This window comes from Canis lupus, chromosome 26 (assembly GCF_003254725.2).
Source record: "Canis lupus dingo isolate Sandy chromosome 26, ASM325472v2, whole genome shotgun sequence".
Taxonomy (NCBI): domain Eukaryota; kingdom Metazoa; phylum Chordata; class Mammalia; order Carnivora; family Canidae; genus Canis; species Canis lupus.
In genome coordinates, this window is record NC_064268.1 from 6,988,750 (window position 1) to 7,011,743 (window position 22,994).

The 22,994-nt window shown below is 39.7% G+C and overlaps 1 protein-coding gene across 14 annotated transcripts in view; it reads right to left on the minus strand.

The window, feature by feature from the left end:
- CCDC62 (coiled-coil domain containing 62) overlaps window positions 1-22,994 on the minus strand; it is a 41,047-nt gene that overhangs the window by 9,082 nt on the left and 8,971 nt on the right. For 8 of the 14 annotated variants that reach the window (XM_025473752.3, XM_025473758.3, XM_025473755.3 and 5 more), the window contains 6 exons: window positions 19,991-20,092; window positions 13,886-13,974; window positions 13,437-13,552; window positions 10,687-11,415; window positions 8,350-8,506; window positions 4,762-4,887 (listed from right to left, as the gene is read on the minus strand). In XM_025473752.3, coding sequence (XP_025329537.1) covers window positions 4,762-4,887; window positions 8,350-8,506; window positions 10,687-11,415; window positions 13,437-13,552; window positions 13,886-13,974; window positions 19,991-20,092 — 1,319 coding nt within the window. Of the gene's footprint in view, window positions 1-35; window positions 192-4,761; window positions 4,888-8,349; window positions 8,507-10,686; window positions 11,416-13,436; window positions 13,553-13,885; window positions 13,975-19,990; window positions 20,093-22,994 lie in introns of all 14 variants that reach the window. The other 6 variants (XM_049101574.1, XM_025473753.3, XR_007406092.1 and 3 more) reach the window with 5 other exon arrangements.

The following is a 22,994-nucleotide window of genomic DNA, read 5'->3' on the forward strand; positions in this document are numbered from 1 at the left end:
ATAAAAAATAAAAAAATAAGAAATAAAAAGGGCACCTGGGTGGCTCATCTGGGTAAATGTCTGCCTTTGGCTCAGGTGGCAATCTGGGGTCCTGGGATCAAGCCCCACATTGGGCTTCCTGCTCAATGGGGAGTCTGCTTCTCCCTCTCCCTCTGACTGATGCTCCCCTTGTTTGCTCTCTCTCTTTCGCTCTGTCAAATAATAAATTAAAAATTTTTTTAAATCTTTTAAAAAATAATAGTAAAATAAGTGGTTAATGTTCTGGTTTCAAATCATCTGTGTCTGATGGAAACAGCTTCATGGAACTCTGAATCTAATAAAATACCAATATAATGGAGAGCTAAGCAAGCAATGACACCAGAAAGCATTTCATTGAACAAGGCAAGGATGTTCACTCTCACTTTGTTATTCAGCATTGACATGGAGGTCTTAGCCAGAGCAATTAGGTAAGAACTTTTTCTTATAACCTAACATAACCTAAAGATTAGAAAGATTAGTTTCCTATAATATAACCTAAAGATTAGAAAATCTTTATTCACAAATAACATGATTGTCTATGTAGAAAATCCTAAGAATCTACAGAAAACCTACCAGAATAGGTGAATTTAGTTAAGAACAATTTACAAAAGTCAACTGTAGTTCTTTATACCATCAGCAGATAATTAGTGATAAATAATAAGTACCACATATAATAGCATCAATAAACAAAATAACAGGAATACATTTAACAAAAGATGTGCAAGACCCCTATAAAAACTACAAAATATAGTTAAGAGAAATGAAGGAAGACCTAAATAAATGGAGATATACTCTTTTCAAAATGTCAATTTTCCCCAAAGTGATCTATAAATTCAATGAAATCACATTATCAGAATGTATTTTTGTAAAAAAAAAAAAATGACAAGTTGACTCTAAAACTGCCATGGACCTGCAAAAGATCTAGGATAGAAAAAGCAATTTTGCAAAAAAAAAAAAAAAAAAAAAAAGAGAGAGAGAGAAAGAAAAAAAGAAAAAGTAGAGCATGTATACTACTTGATTTCAAGACTTTCTATAGTCACATAATCAATAGTGTGGTATAAGAACAACCAGATCAATAGAACTGATCGGAGTCCAAAAATAGACCCCTGCATACGCAGTAAACTGATTTTCAACAAAGTTGCCAAAAGTAATTTAACAAGAAAGGACACTCTTTTCACAAATAGTGCTGGAACTAGATATCTATGTGAGGAAAAATGAACCTGATCCTTATTTCATACCATCTGCAAATATTACATTGAAATAAACCATAGACCTAAAGAGGACTTTAAAACTTTCAGGAGGAGAAAATATTCACACCCTTGGGGTAAATTTCACAGGATACAAAAAGCATCATTTGAAAAAAATTGATAAACCAGACTTCATCACAATTTTACATTTCTGTTCTTCAAAAGACACTTTAGAAAATAAAAAGGCAAACCAGGGATCCCTGGGTGGCGCAGCGGTTTAGCGCCTGCCTTTGGCCCAGGGCGCAATCCTGGAGACCCGGGATCGAGTCCCACATCAGGCTCCCGGTGCATGGAGCCTGCTTCTCCCTCTGCCTGTGTCTCTGCCTCTCTCTCTCTCTCTGTGACTATCATGAATAAATAAATAAAAATTAAAAAAAAAAAAAAAAGAAGTGAAAAAAGGCAAACCACAAACTGGGAGAAAATAGTCCCAATATATCTGACAAAAGACAAAAGCTGTGTGTGCAGACTATATTAAGAACTCTTACAATTCAGTAACAGAGGGAACAATTCAAATTTAAAATAGGCAGAAGTCTTGCACAGACACTTCACAAGAGAAGATATGTGAAGAGCCAATAAGCACATGAAAAGATGCCAATCATTATGTTATCAGGAAAATACAAGTTAAGCAGCAACCAGATGCCACTTCACATTTACTAGGATGACTCTTATCCAGCTGACTGACAAAACCAAGTGCTGCTGAAGACACATAGCACCTGCAACTGTGGCAGGGATACAAAGGGTGTGAACACCTTTAAACACTGTATGGTGGTCTATTAAAAAGTTAAATATATAAAAACATGTTAATTAAAAAAGGCTTATATAAAAATGTTCATAGCAGCTTTATTCATAATAAGCCCAAACTGGAAACAATCCAAATGCCCCATCAACAGGTAAAAAGATAAACTGTGGTCTACTCATACAACGGAATACTAATCAGCAATGAAAAGAAGTGAAGTACCAACACATACATTGTCATGGATGAATATCAATTCTATTGAAAGAAGCTAGACAAAGTGTACATACTATATGACTGCATTTATATTAAGTTCTAGAATAGGCAAAACTATTCTCTCATGATAAAAATCAGATCGGTAGTTCCCTGGGGTGGGTGTAAGGTGGGGCGGGGGTTCACTCCAAAGAACATGAAGGAATTTTCTGAGGTGATGGAAATATTCTGTATCTTGACTGGGGTATTGGTTACACGAGTGTATATACATTTATTTAAACTTACTGAACTAGTGATCTGTACTAGTTTTCTTCTTTTTTAAGATTTTATTTATTTATTCATGAGAGACACAGAAAGAGGCAGAGACACAGGCAGAGGGAGAAGGAGGCTCCATGCAGGGAGCCTGATGTGGGATCCAACCCCAGGTCTCCAGGATCAGGCCCTGGGCCGAACGCAGGTGCTCAACCGCTGAGCCACCCAGGCATCCCTGTACTAGTTTTCATTAAAGAATAAGTACACAGGCATTAAAGTCTATAGACAAAGTTGATTTTAAAAGAAGTATTTCAGAGTTCTTATAGATCTTTTTTAATTTAGTTCTTTATTTTTTTTTAAAGATTTTTTAATTTTTTTGTGAGACACAGAGACAGAGAGAGACGCAGAGACACAGGCAGAGGGAGAAGCAGGCTCCATGCAGGGAGCCTGATGTGGGACTCGAACCCGAGACCCTGGGATCACAAATGAGCCAAAGGCAGACGCTCAACCACTGAGCCACCCGGGTGCCCCTAATTTAGTTCTTTAGTCAGGGATACAAAAGAGTTTAGTTTAATGGCTTTCAAATATCTTTATGCACATAGCATGCCCAAGCAATGCACCTGAACTCTTAAATATAAAGCATCAGCTCTAAGCTCTTACTCTGCAGATTGGGAAAATGGAGCCCAAGTATCCTGATTTCAAGTTCAATATTGTTTTTTTTTTTTTTTTTTTTTTTTTATTTTATTTTTTTTTTTTTCAATATTGTTTTCACTATTTATGTTAAGGCTATAAAATCCACAAAGCAACTTATATTAGTGCTATTGAAATGTTACTGTGCTCAGAAAAAGCAATTAAAATTAACAATGAGAACACTCCCTGAAGAAATGATAGATTTAAAACGACTATTCTGCAATTCCTAATGAAATATCAGATCTAAGTAATAATAATCAAAGAACATTAAAATCATTAAGTGAACTTTACAATATAAGAGCTCAGGCTGACAAACTCTTGAATTTCTGATCAAGCTTTACTTCCACAAATGGCACAACCAGATATTTGGGTCCTCCTAATATGACGGAATAGGCAGCAGAAAACATCGCCAGTGAAGTAGTGATGCCAAAGCAAACAAAAACCCCAAATGATCCCAAGTCTCATCAAGTCACTAGATCTAAATACCAGTTCCTAGGAATCATGGATGGTAGAGGAATGTGTTAAATTAACAGTGAAGACATGTAGCAAGATCCAGAATGTGGGAAATTCTATAGGACACATGACCCAATGTTTCTTCCACAAATAAATGACATTAAAATGAAGAAGAAGAAAGAGGAGGAAGTAAGAAGGAAGATGGGGAAGGACTGGTCAGTAATAAACTTTTTAATTATTTTTTTTTCAAGTTTATATTTTTTTTTTTACTAATCTCTATACCCAACATGGGGCTCAAACTCATGACCCTAAGATCAAGAGTTACATGTTCTTCCAACTGAGCCAGCCGGGTATCCCTTAAGAGAGAATTTTTTTTTTTTTAATTTTAAGATTTTATTTACTTATTTGAGAGAGAGAGAGAGAGTACATGCGTGCGCGCATGCACATGAGTGGGGGATGGGGAGGAGAGGGAGAGGAACAAGCAGATTCCCTGCTGAGAAGGGAGCCTGACATAGGGCTTGATCCCAGGACCCTGAAATCATGACTTGATCCGAAGGTAGACGCTTAATCCAATGAACCACCTAGGTGCCCCATTAAAGGATACATCCCTGGACGCCTGGGTGCTCAGTGGTTGAGCATCTGCCTTCAGCTCAGGGAGTGATCCTGGGCCCTGGGATTGAGTCCCACATCAGGCTCCCTGCGAGGAGCCTGCTTTTACCTCTATGTCTCTGCTTTTCTCCCTGTGTCTCTCATGAATAAATAAAATCTTTAAAAAAAATTTTTTTAAATAAAATGCTAATAAGAAAACAAGTATGGATAGGGGCAAGATAAAAACAGCAGAAAGCTGAAGGTCTGTAATTGTAATATTCTACTTCTGTATTTAAAATTTTCTATAGTAAAATGTATATTTTTTATATCCCCAAGAATTTATATTCATATGCCCAGGCAATTAGAAAGAGGAAGTCTGGGTACAGTGACATTTGAGTGTGATTTTCCCCTCATCTTTAAAAACCAGTGTGCTACCTCTCTGCCTCAGAGACATAAAGGATCTTTCCTTCTAATAGAAAGGGATGGTCAACCAGTGATACTTGTAAATGAGTACTCAGTGGAATATTCAGATACACAGATAAGGTCAAAAGAAAAGTAGCCACATACATTTCTGGCACTGCTCCTGAGACTCTCAGAACTGATGGGGAGCAGAGTACTCAGCTCCAGGTCTGTCACCATCTGGCGAGACTCTGCCAGCAAACGCTGAAGCTTGCTTGTGGGCGAAAAGTCATCCTGGGAAGACAGCACAATGTAAGTAAGAGATCAGGAAGCATTTTTAAATGTTTATAGTTACAAGTACAATGTTATAAACACAAATATTAACAACCCATTAATATTTCTCTGACTTTAGGTATTTACATATCAAAGCAGGACATTAAAAACTAGAATAACCAAATTCCATTTATTTCTTAGACCCTATTTAGCAAGGGGCACCTGATGGCTCAATTGGTTGAGCATCCAACTCTTGTTTTTGTTTTAAGATTTTATTTACTTATTCATGAGAGACAGAGAGAGAGAGAGAGAGGCAGGGACATAGGCAGAATGAGAAGCAGGCTTCATGCAGGGAGCCCGGGATTCGATCCCGGGACTCCAGGATCACGCCCCAGATCAGGCTCTGCACTCAACATGGAGCCTGCTTCAGATACTTTCTCCTTTTTTTCTGCCCCTCCCACTTGTGCTCTAATAAATAAATCTTAAAAAAAAAAAGGACCTACTTGGCTAAATAATTTGACTTCAACAGAACTTACAACTAATTAACAGTCATGTGATAAAAATCACATGATAGGTAAGCTAGGCTGCCTGGCTGCCTCAGTAGGTAGAGCATGTGACTCTTGATCTTGGGGTTGTGAATTCGAGCCCCATACTGGATTTGGAGATTAAAGATAAAATCTTAAAAAAAAAAAAAAGGTCGCCTGGGTGTCTGCCTTCAGCTCAGGTCATGATCCCAGCATCCTGGGATCGAGTCTTGCATCGGGCTCCTTGTTCAGTAGGGAGACTGCTTCTCCCTTTCCCTCTCCCACTCCCCCTCGTGCTCTCTGTCAAATAAATAAATAAAATCTTTAAAAAGTATCTAGACTAATTTTTTCATTAAGGAAAATTAATTCTAGGGGCACCTGGATGGCTCAGGCAGTTAAACATCTGACTGTTGATCTCCACTCAGGTTTTGATCTCAGGGTTGTGAGTTCAAGCTCCGCATTGGACTCCACACTGGTAGTGGAGCCTGCTTAAAAAAAAAAAGTTAATTCTAATTTTCCAGGAACAAAGATGATCCCTACTGACCTAGAAGATACCTGTGTGCACATGCACAGACACACACTAAATATATATGTATATATGACAATGTAAGCATGCAATGTCATATTTTGCCTCAGAAAAATAGGTACAGACATTGAAAAAGGGTAACTAACACCTGAAATGATACCCACAATGAATAGGGATCCTATTCATCAAACCTATGCTCCTTTGGAATTCCTGCCCACGAGTTTCTCCTCCCATTCCCAGGCAATACACATATGTTTTGTCACTAGAGGCTAGTTTGCATTTTGTAGAATTTTATATAAACACGTTCAAAATTTTGTCTATCTGGCATCTTTCATTCAGCATCATTATCTTGAGATTTACCCATGTTAGGTATTCATAAGTGATTTATTCCTTTTTTATTCCTGAGGAGTACTCCATTGCATGGATACACCACAGTTTGTCTACCAATTAATGTGTATTTGGATTGTTTCCAGTTTTCCAGCTAATACAAATAAAGCTGTTTAAATATTCACGTGCAAGTTTCTGTATGACAGGTCTCCATTTCTCTAGGAGTAGAATAGTTGGAATATGGTAGGTGTATATATAACTCTTTAAGAAACTACCAAAGTGTTTTCCCAAGTGAATTTTTCCACCACCAGTGAATGAAAAGTCCCTGTTGCTCCAGATTCGAGTCAGCACTTGGTACAGTCAATTTTTAACAAAGAGAACACTCATCAGGTACCCATTAGGAGGCCAGGCCCAGCAGTATCACATTTAGACCAAGCAACTGTAATGTTATTATTGTATATTTGCACATAAGAAATCAAGGCTCAAAGAAAGTAAATTACTTTACTCAGGTCATTGAGCAAAGACAAAGCAAGACAAGGATTTGAACTCGGAACTGTTTCAAACCCCATTGTCTTCCCCCAAAGAACACCCAAAGTAAGTTCATCTGAACTTATTTCCTCTGTGAAAGAGCTGCAATGAAGATCCTGTTTATGGTGAACACACTGACTGGCTCATTCATGATAGTAGCAATGTACTAACAACCCCACTGACCGTAGGAGGGGTGTGAGCAAACTGGTTTATTCAATCAATGGACTACATATCAACAATCAAAACTAAGTCTTCAAGTATCAAATGTCACAAAATATTCAGAGTTAGGAAAAAATCACATTGTAAAAGGACAGAGATAGTAGTTTGACCACCTATGTATATTTTATTTAAGATTTATTTATCTGAGAGCATGCGTTTCTGTGTGTGAGAGCAGGGCAAGGAGCAGAAGGAAAGAATCTCAAGCAGTCTCCCCACTGAGTGCAGAGCTCCATCCCATGACCCTGAGGTCACCCTCAGGGTGACACTGAAATCAAGAGTGGGATGCTTAACCAATTGAGCCTCCCAGGCGCCCCCATTTATGTACATTTTAGGCACAAAACAACACTATGTAGTGCTTAAATATATGCTTTTTATATAGTAAAAGTATAAGAACAAGCATGAATGCAACATCAGAATAATTATTAGTTGGAGACGGTGGGGAAAACAGTGCTTGGGACTACCACTTTCTCTGTAACATTTCTTAAACAAGAAAAATAAAGCAAATATGGCAAAATATAAACATGTTAGATTTGAATGTAGGTGAACATTGCTTGTTATAGCCTTCATTTTTTATGTTTAAAATATGTGTTAAAATAAAATAAAATAAAAAATATATCTACAAATCACCTAGAAGACTGAGGGACATTTTGCCTAGAGTCAATCCATAGGATAATATTTTAAGGAAACAGGACGGCAGCCTGGTGCCTCAGCAGTTTAGCACCGCCTTCAGCCCAAGGTGTGATCCTGGAGACCCGGGATCGAGTCCCACGTCGGGCTCCCTGCATGTTGCCTGCTTCTCCCTCTGCCTGTGTCTCTGCCTCTCTCTCTCTCTCTGTCTCTCATGAATAAATAAATAAAATCTTAAAAAAAAAAAAAAAAGAAACAGAAGGAAACTCTGACTTTGGTTAAATGGTATCAAAATACCGTAATTAAAAAAAACAAAAACAAAAAACCAACTGAAGAATGACCAAAATTAAGCACACTAAAAGCAGTTACAGAAGAATTAAAAGTATGTTGGGGAGAAGTCTTGCTTGAATAAGCTGGGTATTTCTCCCATCCAAGTACTAACCAGGCCCAACCCTGCTTAGCTTCCAAGATCAGACGAGATCGGGCACGTTCAGGGTGGTTATGGCTGTAGACAAGCTGGGTATTTCTTTCTTTTTTTTCTTTTTAAAGATGTATTTATTCATGAGAGACACAGAGAGAGAGAGAGAGGCAGAGACACAGGTAGAGGGAGAGTCAGGCTCCCCGCAGGGAACCCGATCTGGATTCCAGAACCACACCCTAAGCCAAAGGCAGATGCTCAACCCCTGAGCCACCCAGTGTCCCAAGCTGGGTATTTATAAGCAAAATACAAACCTTCTCACTGGACAATGGTGTCTCTTTGTTGAATAACAAAATCTTAGATGAGTTCTTTACATCAGAAGAGGGCTCTGTCTCTATTAATTTCTCATCCTCTCTTGTGACAGATTTTGAAGAACCCAAACAGTGGGAATGCTGGATGGCAATTAGCTCACTATAAATAATAAAACGAAACAGAAACAGACATCTTAAAAGGGTATCAAACATATATCACCAACATTCTTATACTTAAAAGTATCTCAACAGGATAAAAAAAAAAGCTGTTTTTCTTTTTAATGAAGAAGCTCCAGTTTGAGTAGAACATTATAGATTTGAGTAGAATACTTGAGTAGAATATTATAAATTGATGCATACCCTTTGCAGTATTAAATCAGAATTATCAGTTAAAGGGTTGACAACAGAATAGAGAATTTCCCTCCCCCTTCCAAAAACAAGAAAACAAAAAAGAAGGATTCAAGAGACAGGATCATCCAAAAGGGAGGACACAGGTTAAACTTGTGAAAATTTTTGAGTTTTTGTTTTGTGAAGCTGGTTTTTGCTAATGGTTTTTAAAAGTCCTTTTGTGAAAGTAGAACAGCACTGTGTGGCTGTTAATTCTTCTATAGATCCTCAGTATCAGAGAACAGACACATATAGCCAAGCTTCTGGGTAAATTATTAAAGTGTGGGCTCAAAGTGGAGGGAATCACAAAAGCTGTTCTGGAACAGACCAGAGGCACTGGAGCCTCTTCCTCCCATGTTCCCTATATTTGAAGGCTGCCATGGCTTCTCCCTCTACAGCTAAACCCTTATTTATCAAATGGAAGGGTGGTACAAGTGTGAGCATTTTAGTTTGATAATAGAACAGGTACACATTCAGTTCTTATAATCTAAGGAAATATAGGAAAACATAATTATCTTTTCTATTTAATCATGTATTTGTCATGTGATGTCTCGGCATGTGCCTCTGCTGGCAGGCAATGGTCATTTCGATTATTTCAGGCTGGTGAGGTCAAAAGGGTCTTGAAACAAAACTCCAAATTTAATTTGAATTTTTTCATATGATTTTTAAATGACTCAGGCTTCTCAAAGGGCCAAAGAAAAATCCAAATAATGAAAATACCATAAAGAAATTTTATTTTTTTTAAAGATTTTATTCATTCATTCATGAAAGACACAGAGAGGCAGAGACACAGGCAGAGGGAGGAGGAGCAGGCTCCATGCTAGGAGCCTGATGTGGGACTTGATCCTGGGAATCTGGGATCATGCCCTGAGCCAAAGGCAGACACTCAACCATGGAGCCACCCAGGCGTCCCCAGAAAGAAATTTTAATCACAAAGTCCTATGAAAGTCAGTGTGATGATTAAAACAAGGTTCTCAATATAGCAACTTTGTCCTCTCTGTAATTTACAATTGAAGAGCCTGGTTTTATTTAAAAATAGCAGACATTATTATAGCACCCCTCAACCACGAGATTCGGCAATTCTAACAAGATGAGCCTCACTAATGCAGTATATGCTAATAACTAATCCATTTTCTTCTCTTAAAAAAACTATTAACTTCCACCAGCTTGTTATATACAAATAGTCTTTTTCTTGCATGATTAAAAAAAAAAAGTCTGGGAATTATAAAGTTAACTCAAAGGCAGAAGCAGTTGGATATGTAAATATGCCAATGGGGTAGGGGATATATGGTGGGGAGGTGGCTGGCAAAATTCTTATCTGGGATCTAGGGAATGTGATCTCTGCAAAGACAGCTTATCAATTCACATTGGATCCAGAGTTGAGGAATGCCCCAGAGCAACATTCTACTCTGTAAAGTGACCCCACTGTTAGTTTAAAAAAAAAAGAAAAACATATTTGCCCAACTCACGACAACTAGCCTTGTTTTCAAACAAAACCTTTGCCTCAGAAGCTGTCTGAGGTACAAACTTTTCACTGGACTCTAATACAGTCTCTATACAATCAAAAACTCAACAGTCTACATGCCGATGAAGCTGATAAAGAGAGTAACCAGTCTGTCTCAAACACGACTTCTGTTTACAAACAGTGCTTTCCGTTGAGCAGTGCCTACACAGTAGCTACTGGAGCCCTTTCTACTTCCCATCATAGCGTGTGGACTCCCTGGGTTTTTTTTTTTTTTTTTAATATTTTATTTATTTATGACAGATACAGAGAGAGAGAGAGAGAGGCAGAGACACAGGCAGAGGGAGAAGCAGGCTCCATGCACCGGGAGCCCGATGTGGGATTCGATCCCAGGTTTCCAGGATCACGCCCCGGGCCAAAGGCAGGCGCCAAACCACTGCGCCACCCAGGGATCCCTCCCTGGGTTTTGACCAATGCGAATCATTACTAACCTCGTGGAGGAGTTGTATTTCCTTCCACCGGCACTTTCTGAACAAGTACACACAGATTTGTGGCGAACAATTCTTTGTACTTTAGAAGGCTTGAAAATGCTCATCCACTCCATGTCAGACATGTGGCCCGGAGCTTCAATGATGAAGTTACTTGGGTGGCAGCACTTGGATTCATACATGTCACTCTCTCCCAGACAGGTTTCATTTTTATGGCAACAGGAGACTCCAGATCTTTCTATGTCATCTTGACATTCAACATCCAGCCTTTCCGGTTGTTTTGAACCAGAACAGTTGGCCAGGCCCAGGTACACATTGACATCATGCCACTGTTTCTCATCAGATAATGATGTTGATGTTTCGGAGAGTTGTTTCTCTTCATTCTGAATCCCGATCCCATTACCTTTTGGTGACTTTGCATGGATCTTGCACAATGTTCTTTGGTTTTCAGGTTCGACTGGCATTTTTCCTCCCAGAGACCAAGACTTTTGCTTCTCCAGTAAGTCTTTTGTAAATACAGATGAGATAGCAATTACATTTTTTTCCCCAAATGAGGTATTACCCTGTTGTTTCTTCTCTTTGCACACCTCACAAGAGCCCCTGTCTGGCTGATTTTGCTGAACCAACATGGTCTCAAATTTTGGATGTTTCATCAATGACTTCTGATTTTTCTCCCTCTTAATATCGACTTTTGGGCGGTGATTCTCAAGGTCTGACAAACACATGTCTCTGCTATGGTGGCAGCACAAAAAACCAGAAGTTATAAGATACACTTGATACTGTCATTCTAAATATTTCACCCAAACCTCATTTGTTGAGCTAAATCCTACCTATCAATATCCATTTGTCTGAAATGAAAACATAAGGGAGAATATGTATTCTTTTTTTCAGAGCCAGATTTCACCTGACTTCAGGGAAGTCTCTCTGACCAGCAAGCCCACACACACTCACTTTCCCCTTCCCCTCAACTCCCTCCGTGCTTATTGCCTCTACTGCACTCCTTGTTTTACTATGTGAGTTATCTACTTAATCACACAGCAAACTTCCATTATAACTATACTGTTCACTAACTTTCGTGCACATATCCTGTATTTTCAATAGACTCGTTAAGTTTCTTAATACGTAGAGGCATTTTTAATTCTTCCAGAACCATAGGATAGCCTTTCACAGACAGTAAGTGTTCTGTAAATACTTGTGGATTGTTGTTATTTCCCTAATTCCGTTACTGTTACTGTTTCATAGTAAACAGAGGTAAACCCAGCACTTAAAGGGGACAGAGATTCAAGGGTCAGAGATAAAGTGCCAAATGCATCTACCATACTGCATTCATGACCACCCCAGATATCTGCTGGATTTATTTATATGGCGATATCTTCAAGCTGATCTAAAGTAAGGATGATAGGTGTGCATAAAATGAAAATTAATAATATACACAAACGTGATAAAACTTTTAATCAACTGTCTTCATGTCACATATATTCAGGTATTCTCCTCTGGAGAGTTCTGACCCCTCAGAGAACTCACCCCTTACCTTCTGGAAGGGCACAAGTCATTTTAGACTCTTTAAAGAGAGAGTTCACTCATCCAGCCCAGCGCCTCCCAGGGGTAAGAAGTACAAAACAGGGAAAAACCAGTATGATAGGGCTTTTGCCTGTAAGAGCACTCTGGACTGGTGTGGTGTATACCAGCAGGGATTGCAGCCGGGACATAAAGCATGAGTGTGATGCCCCCCCAGCAGAAGGCTTCGAGAGAAGAGTAAAGCAAGCACAGCAGTCACACTGTCTGTAGCAACAGATGCTCCTTCCAGCGGCTCCTGCAACTACTAACAACCAGGCAAAGGAACTACGGGCAGCCAACCTTTGTGGTTTCATGGTCACACCTAGTGGCTTGGGAACTTCCCTAATTCCTGTCACACTTCTGCTTGGAGAAGAAGACTAAATTTAACTGTAGGATAGTTATATGCCTGTTAAATTAAACCACACCTCATATATTTATATTTGAACTTTACAGAAACCAATTTAATTCACACACTGTTTTTAATAGGTAAGAAAATGTGTCTCCTTCTATTAACAAGGAAAACGGGAAAATCAAGGTAAAAGCAGAGATCACCCTCAGCTAGCTGAACTCCCAATTACAGTTATTTATACCCTTGTTGGTAATATTTCTCTTGGGCAAGTACCACGTCCTATGTATCTTTATTCTCCCCATTCCTAGCCCAGTGAGTGCTAAACACTAAACTCCTGAGTGCGCATGAAAATGACTCACCTCTGTGATTTCTTTTTTTTTTTTAATTTTTATTTATTTATGATAGTCACACACAGAGAGAGAGAGAGAGAGAGAGGCAGAGACACAGGCAGAGGGAGAAGCAGGCTCCATGCACCGGGAGCCCAACGTGGGATTCGATCCCGGGTCTCCAGGATTGTGCCCTGGGCCAAAGGCAGGCGCCAAACTGCTGCACCACCCAGGGATCCCACCTCTGTGATTTCTACTTGAGCTCAAAGCCTTGTACACACACAACAGATACAAAAATAAGACTAATGAATTTCTTCTATCAAGTGGCTAAATCAGGATCATGCCTAAAATTCTAAGATCAGTTCTCCCGGGATTATAATGACAATTACTAGCTCATATATATTGATTCCCTACCATATAGGGAATAATAGAAGATTCTGGCCCATAGTAAGTACTTAATAAATAGACTGGATGATAAAATAAAACATAAGATCATACTAATAGCATCTTGCTAAGATTACCTGGACTCCAGAACCTTTGATTCCTCCATCTTTGAGTCATAGATCTGTATTAATTCCTGAGAATTTTCCACATTAAAATTAAGAAACTGCAGATCACTCTGTTGTTTTACATAAATCTGCCGTAGATATTGATAAATCAATAAGATGTGACAACAAAACTATATAGAGCCAACATTGAAATGCTAAAACAGATCAGTGATAAATACGCTAAATATGTTTGCTTTTATTTTTCCTATGTGAGCACTCAGATTTCTTAGTATAACTAATTTCTAAGCCTTTCATTATCATAAGCAAGACCCTATCAGCAATGCTAAATATGATATACCTTTAATGTAGTTAGGATTCCAAAAGCACCATAAACAAAAATTGAAAGACACACACTTTTCCTAATTTGATGTTTGCTTATAAGTGCTTCCCAAATAGTAAGAGCAGTATAACTAGGGACATACCTGTCTGAGATTATGCAGTTCTGCATTTGTACGTTCTTGCTTTGACTTTGCAATATCAAGTAACTCATCTTTCCTTTTTTCTCTCTCTGCTATTTAAGAGCAAATATTAAAATATTTTCATCAGTCATATCAACACAAAACTCTTCATTTCCAAAAATTTAATGTTTCAGTACCATGCTTTCCCCTTGTTCCTGAACTTAAAATTTGCACAATGCATGGCTGGGAAGACTTTAAATTTGTAATTCTGACTAGATCTTTCACCAAACTTGAAAATATTTGTGATATAATTAATGCTGAGTCAAAAAAGGATTCAGAGTTGTATCAACTGTATGTTTGTATACACAAGTAGAAAAAGTCTGAGAGCAAATACATCTAAGTATTAAAGAAGCTTTTTTTTTGTTTTGTTTTGTTTTTTTTTAAAGATTTTATTTATTTATTCATGATAGTCACACAGAGAGAGACAGAGAGGCAGAGACACAGGCAGAGGGAGAAGCAGGCTCCATGCACCGGGAGCCCGATGTGGGATTCGATCCCGGGTCTCCAGGATCACGCCCCGGGCCAAAGGCAGGCGCCAAACCGCTGCGCCACCCAGGGATCCCTAAAGAAGCTTTTTTGGATGGGAGGATTAATGACAATTATTTTCCTCTTTTTTAATGAGGGTGTAATAAAGTACATATTACTTTAATTTTTAATTTTTTCACATTACATGAGTAACTTATGAACACATTTTCATTGTAAAAATCCAAACAACATATTACCTCTATCAACAGAAAAAAAATGAACATTATAAGGGACAATAAAAAAATCGTGATTTTTACTAATATGAAGTCAATCTGATACAATCTCACAATCAGGCCCTTCCTATATATTGTCATGGACCAAAGACCAAAGATATTTGAGTCTGTTAAGTGCCTCCATAGTAGAAAAACTCACCCAGCACTCTTTTATTTCTTGAAAACTTTTTATCTTATAGGTAATTAAGATTCCGAGTTCTCTTGAATACACATAGTTATACACTCAATTTTTCTTAGTGAAAAAAGAGAGCAAAGAAATAATTTTCAAAAAAATTTCATTCAAAAAAAAAATCTTCATTCCTTTACAAAGACCATCAACACTTTGCTGAAACATGGACACTCCACTAACTAGAGTCAGACAAAGTCTAAAACTAGACAAAGTCATGTTTTAGAAAGTTTTAGGACTTGGTAAATGAGAACACACAGGAAGGAAAGAATCTACAGTGCTGTACCAGAACTAATACCAGAAAAAAACATTAACATTATGCTTAAGGTGAAATAAAGTGATTCACACAAAAGTAAGAAATCAACAATAAATGCTTCACTTAAAAAAATCAGTATCTGTGTAAGAATTCAAACTAGGGGCAGCCCAGGTGGCTCAGAGGTTTAGTGACGTCTTCAGCCCAGGTTGTGATCCTGGAGACCCGGGATCGAGTCCCACGTCAGGCTCCCTGCCTGGAGCCTGCTTCTCCCTCTGTCTGTGTCTCTGCCTCTCTCTGTCTCTCTCATGAATAAATAAAATCTTAAAAAAAAAAAAAAAACAAAGTTCAAACTAAATGTATAAAATGACCCTCTACATGAATCAATTTTAAGTAAATCTGATGCAATCTTAAATAAAATAAAAATTTACAATATATACATGGTTCTTTCATAAAACACTCTTTTTACATGGCATTTTTTCTCATGGATGAAAAATAATTTTTATTATCACTTTACATCTGGACATTGCATAAAGCAATTAAGGACAAAGGCATGTGCTTTGCAATAGACTGCAACTCTACTAGACCACCATTTTGCAGTGTCTGCCAGCAGTCAGGGGACCAGAGGGAAGAGTGACAGGGGTCTGGGCACAGCACCCCCCCAATATAGTTCATGCTCAGCCCTCCCGATGGGGTGGGACTCTGTAGCAACACCTCACTTTCAAAGGTAATCCTTGTGTACCAAATTGAAAATATGAAGAGAAGCACAGTGAAAGCCACGTTGCCAGGTTTAAACTACCACATCTTTTCTATTCAATTCTGAATTTATTTCTTTGCATTACATGAGTCAATACCATAATGAGAGAATATATATATGTAATGGATTTGCATTATTTATGCAGAGCTGCATTTAGTTTACATAAATTCAATTATAAGCACAAACTAAAAAATAAAGGAATCACAGCTACTTTGACATTAGAAGTAATGCCCACAGGACATCTGTGACTCTCCTAGTCTCAGTCTTACCTGTCTCTCTATTAAACAGCACTGTGACATGCTGGGTCTAATTCCTAGTGTTCAGGGATACTTGTTTTGGATACAGTATGGCCCCTAAACAAAAGCCAACTACTTTATTTGGAGTTCAAGGGCAAATTTATTTTATTTTTAAAAGATTTTATTTTTGGGACGCCTGAGTGGCTCAGCAGTTGAGCATCTGCCTTTGGCTCAGAGCGTGATCCCAGAGTCCAAGGATCGAGTCCCACATCGGGCTCCCTGCATGGTGCCTGCTTCTCCCTCTGCCTATGTCTCTGCCTCTCTCTGTGTCTCTTATGAATGAATAAATAAATAAATAAATAAAATCTTTTAAAAAAAGATTTTCTTTTTAAGTAATCTCTACATCCAATGTGGGGCTCAAACTCATGATCCCAAGATCAAGAGTCATATGCTCCACTGAGCTAGCCAGGCACCCCCTCAAGTTTTGCTTTAATCTCTGACTTCAGAATAATCTACTATTGCAGAAGAAGCAACTCCACTCTAAATATAAATGTTTCGGGACACCTGGGTGGCTCAGTGGTTGAGCATCTGCCTTTGGCTCAGGGCGTGATCCCAGAGTCCCAGGATTGAGTCCCACATCAGGCTCCCTGGGTATAGCCAACTTCTCCCTCTGCCTGTGTCTCTGCCTCTCTTTCTCTGTGACTCTCATGAATAAATAAATATAACCTTTTAAAAATAAATAAATAAACACAAATATTTCCCTGGATCAGATACTTTGCTACATGGCTAGGTTTAGCTGAGACAGCAAAGTGGAGTGGGTCCACCTATTTTCACAAAGTGGTCACAAAAAAGAAGAGGTAGGGCAGCCCGGGTGGCTCAGTGGTTTAGCGCCACCTTCAGCCCAGGTTGTGATCCTGGAGACCCGGGATCGAGTCCCACATTGGGCTCCCTGCTTGGAGCCTGCTTCTCCCTCTGCCTGTGTCTCTCATGAATAAATAAAATCTTAAAAAAAGAAAAAGAAAAAGAAAAGAAGAGATATTGGACTCTACTGATAGCTGCCTGAGCAAATAGTCTAAACAAGACTGACAGGGAGAAGGGGCCTGGAAGTCTGCAGCCACCACATTCGGGTCAAGGCATTATCTTTTCCAGCCTGGGAGAACTGAGGCAATCACTCCGTCCCACGGGGCCTCATTCACAGGACTGTCAGGACCTCAGAAATGTGAACTGGTATCCTCACTTTATTTGCTAACTTCTTATAAGCAGGTATGTACAAACAAATGAAGCATGTCTCTAAGCCCATGTGAAGAAGTTAATCTTTTTTTTCTTTTTTTTAGATTTTATTTATTTATTCATGAGAGACAGAGAGACACAGACAGAAGGAGAAACAGGGGATCCCTGGGTGGCACAGCGGTTTGGTGCCTGCCTTTGGCCCAGGGCACGATCCTGGAGACCCGGGATCGAGTCCCACGTCGGGCTCCCGGTGCATGGAGCCTGCACTCTCTCTGCCTGTGTCTCAGCCTCTCTCCTCTCTCTGTGTGACCATCATAAATAAATAAAAATTATAAAAAAAAAAAAAAAAAAAGAAGGAGAAACAGGCTTCATGCAGGAAGCCTGACGCGGGACTCGATCTCGGGACTCCAGGATCACGCCCTGGGCCAAAGGCAGGCACCAAACCGCTGAGCCACCCAGGGATCCCCAAAAAAGTGTACTTTTAAGACATCTTCCAGTTTCAAATAAAATGTGTACATTTTTAGCCAGAGTACCTGACAGCATATTATGTTAAGCCTTTTATTTTATTTTATTTTTGTTAAGTCTTTTAAAATCATTTTTAGGGACGCCTGGTGTCTCAGCAGTTAAGCATCTGCCTTCGGCTCAGGGCATGATCCTAAAGTCCTGGAATTGAGTCCCACACCAGGCTTCCTGCATAGAGCCTGCTTCTCCCTCTGCCTATGTCTCTGCCTCTCTCTCTCTCCGTGTCTCTCATGAATAAAAATCTTTAAAAAAATCATTTTAGGCTTAATTCGCTTTTTGTAACATACAAAAATTACTTTGATACAGTGGTATGAAGAGAAAAGTTGTTTAAGAAATCAGCTTAGGGGGTGCCTGGGTGGCTCAGGTGGTTAAGGGTCCAACTCTTGGTTTCGGCTTGTGTTGTGATCTCAGGGTTGTGGAACTGAGCCCCGCATGGGACTTCAAGCTCAACAGGAGTCTATTTAAAGATTCTCTTCCTTTGCCCCTCCCCAACTCGTGCAAACTCCTCTCGCAAATAAAAAAAAATCTTTTTTTTTTTTTAAAGATTTTATTTATTTATTTATGAGAGACACAGAGAAAGGCAGAGACACAGGCAGAGGGAAAAGCAGGCTCCCTGCAGGGAGCCCAACGTGGGATTTGATCCTAGGTCTCCAGGATCAGGCCTTGGGCTGCAGGCGGCGCTAAACCGCTGAGCCACCCGGGCTGCCCACAAAAAGTCTTTTTTAAAAAAATCAGTTTAGGGGACGCCTGGATGGCTAAGCAGTTGAGTGTCTGCCTTTGGCTCAGGCCCTGATCCCGGAGCCCTGGAATAGAGTCCCGCATTGGGCTCCCCACAGGGAATCTGCTTCTCCCTCTGCCTATGTCTCTGCCTCTCTCTGTCTCCTCATGAATAAATATTAAAAAAAAAAGACTGTTGGTAAATCAACTGTAAAGCTACAAATATACATATATATCTGAATATATTTACATATGTATTTTTATTAATAGATATTAATAAAAATATCTTTGAGACAGCAATCCCAGAAATAACAGAAATAGTGACCTCTAATGGTAGAAAACTGCATTTTCCCCCATCCTTATCACATGACATGAAAATTAAAAATTCCATTTTATGTGAAAAAATGTTAATGCATTTTGCCCTTTATAGAAATGTATTCTCCTAGAAGGAAGGGCATTGAAGGTATGTATAGATCCCCAAAATGTCAATTTAATTAATTGTTTGGAAAGTCATCTCCAAGTCTATGATTTTCCTCATACAAATTACAAGGCCTAATAAAATTTGGCTGGCAGGGACAGAGATAAGATCTATACATCAGTGATTCTCAACCAGGAGATGAGATGGAGAGGTCTGTAGTAGTAGAAACTAGTGGGGTGTGTAGGGGACAGTGTGGGAGAATGTGGCTAGGGGGATGGAATGCAATTTTTATGTTTATCTGCAGGGGGCCTAAGGCAAACTATTGATGAATTTGCTATTTTAAAATCATGAAAAATTCATCCTTAACGTGATTACTTCAGGGTCATGCCAATATAACAAAACTCGTGATTTTTCCAAATGTAGTAATTTTTTTTAAGGTTTTATTTATTTTAGAGAGAGAGATAACACAAGCAGGGAAAGGGAGAGAAGCAGGCTCCTTGCTGAGCAGGGATCCCAACATGGGGCTCGATTCCAGGACCCTGGGATCATGACGTGAGCGGAAGGCAGATGCTTAACCTACTGAGCCACCAAGGCACCCCACAAATGTAATAATTATAGGTGATGAATTTGCAAAACCTGGAAAATTGTTGCTTTCCTAATTTTTACCTACTATTTGCAAAAGTATAAACATTCTTCCTTCTTCAATTCATAAGATCCTTTCTTAATGGATTAAGTACATGTGTTATGTTTTTAGTGAGAAGTACAGTCACACACTCAAGCTAGAAGAGAGGGAAGGAAGCTCCCCATTTCATAGAAGAGGAAACAGGATTACCTGGGAGGCATGATAACAACTTTAATATTCCCCACCTGGGGAATCCCCGTCCCTCAAAAGGTATTTAAAAAGCTACTATATTGAGAGAGGTATAATTCCTTTAATCTGTCATAGTTGTACCACAGAAAGTTTAGGCTGTAAACACAGAACTATTCAATCACTTAAATTAATTATTTTTACCAGTAAAAACCAATTCATCATGCAGGCAACTTTTCTCTTGCTTGAGGCGAATGATCTCTTCTCGTTGTTCATTATTTTCTGTTGTCTTTTCATTTAGATCTTCTTCACAAATAGAAGAAAACAAAAGTCCTTGAATTAATACTACTTCCTAGAAGAATATACACTGTGAGTACATCTCATGCCCTCAGCACCCTCTCCAATTAATGTGAGTCCTGTTGGAGCTGCAGCCAACAGAGGTCTCCTATCTACACCTCACCGCATCCCTGGCAATAACCTTGTCAGGCTTTCCTTTCCCTGACTGGTCTCTGCTCAAACCATGCCACTCCTGTTATAACCTATTGCCCACAGAGCAATAGGGCAAAAAAAAAAAAAAAAATTTTTTTTTTTTTTAAGTAATCTCTACACTCAATGTGGGGCTCAAATTCACAACCCCAAGATCAAAAGTCACACGCTAGCTAGGCACTCCAGGGCAATCTTTTAAAAGTATAAAATCTGTTCATGTCTCATGTCACTTCTCTCCTAAAAGCCCTCCTACCATGCTTAGGATGAAATCCAAATCACTACCCTAAGCCCTGCATAGCCAGGCTTGGCCTATCACTCTCCCCCTTCTTTTGTTATGTTCCTTGAACATATCCCAACCTCACAACCCACCATAGTTTGCATTTGCTGTTCCCTCTGCCTGGAAGGTTTGGGGCCCAGATCTCCACACCATCCAAACTTCTGCTCAAATGTTCTCCTCAAAGTCACCTTCCCAGGCCACCCAAACTGAATTGTTTCTCCTCATTCTCTAGTCCACTGTCCAATATCTTGTTGTCCTTAAGAGATGACAGAGTCTGTCCCTGCTGTCAAGGGATAAATAGTGTGATTATATTTTAGCTGAAGCTACAAATGTAGACAAAGCATAAGATTTGCCACAAATCAGGGCATCATAAGAACAAGATTTTAGAAGGCTGAGTCTTTTAAATTGATCACAATAAACTTTCATAATTTCAACAGCAACTCAATGGCTGAGGGTGTTAGGAGTGCTGAAAATACCGACTCCATCTTGTTCAAGTCTGTGCAATGACCTCCCTTGGAAGCCGGTATGTTCCAGGCCCCTTGCAGGTTATTGTGTACCTTGAATGGGATTCGGGGAGGCTTACTCTGATCTTCCTTCTAGTGCACAGATGGCCCCACTTTAGATAACCACAACGCCCTTGACCTTACCACAACACCCCTTGCTCTATAAGAGCTGTGGATTAAGGTCCAGACTTTGTGGAGAGTAGCTATAGCTATGTAGCACCAGGATCATGGTTGTCAGTAAGTTACCCTGAATAAAACTCTGTGTAAATGGCATGGAGTGGCCCCCTTCACTCGTCAGTCCCAAAGTGCCTTCTCAGTCTGAAGGGTACTTTACTATCCTTTCTCTACCTTCTAACAATGAGGCACCCTGCTACAGACAGAGGTAACAGTAACTTCCACCAAAACACAGCTTTGTCATTCTAAGGTTGCTTGTTCCACAGTGGGAGTCTTTGTGTCTAACACCATGACCATTTGCTCCGCCCCAGGGTGGAGGAAAGGCCAGAGGACATGCCCCTGTAAAAGTAAGCTTTTACTCCATTACCTACATCCGCATTCATTCATGTGGATGTAGGTAATGGAGTAAATAGGTTAGTCCTATTTGGTATACCTAGCCTCCCTTTCATTACAAAACTTCAAATAACATTACTTAGAAGGAAATGAATCATGGAGTTACTCTGAGAACGAAAATAGAAAAGGAGAACGCAAAAGGAATTTTCAAAAATAAAACATGCACCAAAAAGCCACCCTGGCAGATTGTGTCGTTGGTTGCAATCCTTCATCTTTCCTTGCATTCCTCTCACAGAGGGACAGAATTTCTTCCCTGCTTGACTTTGGGTTCAGCCACAAGATGCTTTAGTAAATGGAGGGTGTGTCAGGTCCTTGTGTATTTTCTGCTTCTTCTCTTCTATTTATTTTAAGTAAGCTCCACACGCAACATTAGAGGATCTCACAGCCCTGAGATCAAGAGTTGCATGCTATCCTGACTGAACCAGTCAGGTGCCCCTGCTTCTTCTGTTAAGTTTCTGCCTTGAGGGGCACCTGGGTGGCTCAGTTGGCAAGTGTCTTCCTTGGGCTCAGGTCATGATCCCAGGGTCCTGAGATCAAGCCCCATGTCAGGCTCCCCTGCTCAGAGGGGAGTCTGCTTCTCTCCTTCCCCCTCTGCCCCTCCCCCAGCACATGCTCTCCCCTCCCCCCCCAAAAAAATAAATAAAATCTTTAAAAAAAAATAAAGGGGCAGCCCGGGTGGCTCAGCGGTTTAGTGCCTGCCTTTGGCCCAGGGCGTAATCCTGGAGTCCTTGGACTGAGTCCCACATCGGGCTCCCTGTATGGAGCTTCTGCTTCTCTCTCTGTATCTCTCATGAATAAATAAATAAAATCTTTAAAAAAAAATAAAAAATAAAGATAAAAAGTTTCTGCTTTCACCAAAATGCCCAGGCTTGCCTACTGGCAAGAAGTGAGACACGGGGGGATCCCTGGGTGGCTCAGCGGTTTGGTGCCTGCCTTTGGCCCAGGGCGTCGTCCTGGAGTCCCAGGATCTAGTCCTGCGTCAGGCTCCCGGCATGGAGCCTGCTTCTCCCTCTGCCTGTGTCTCTGCCTCTCTCTCTATCATGAATAAATAAATAAAATCTTAAAAAAAAAAAAAAAGAATTGAGACACGGGAAGTGGAGCTACCCCCACAGGAGCAGCTCAGCCGGGCCCAAATGAGATAAGGCAGTCCTCGTTGGGCTGATACCTGAGCTTATCAGATGCTTATGGTTGCATGCCACCAAGCTGTTGTTGGTTGTCATAAAGCATAAATTAACAATAGCTAACTGGTACAGCAAAGGCAGGTTATATTAAAAATATAATGCATTTTGCAGTTTCTGCTAGATCTGTTATTTACCTTGTAACATGAAAACCACAGCACAATTCTATACAAAATGAACATTTCATGGTAGGAGCT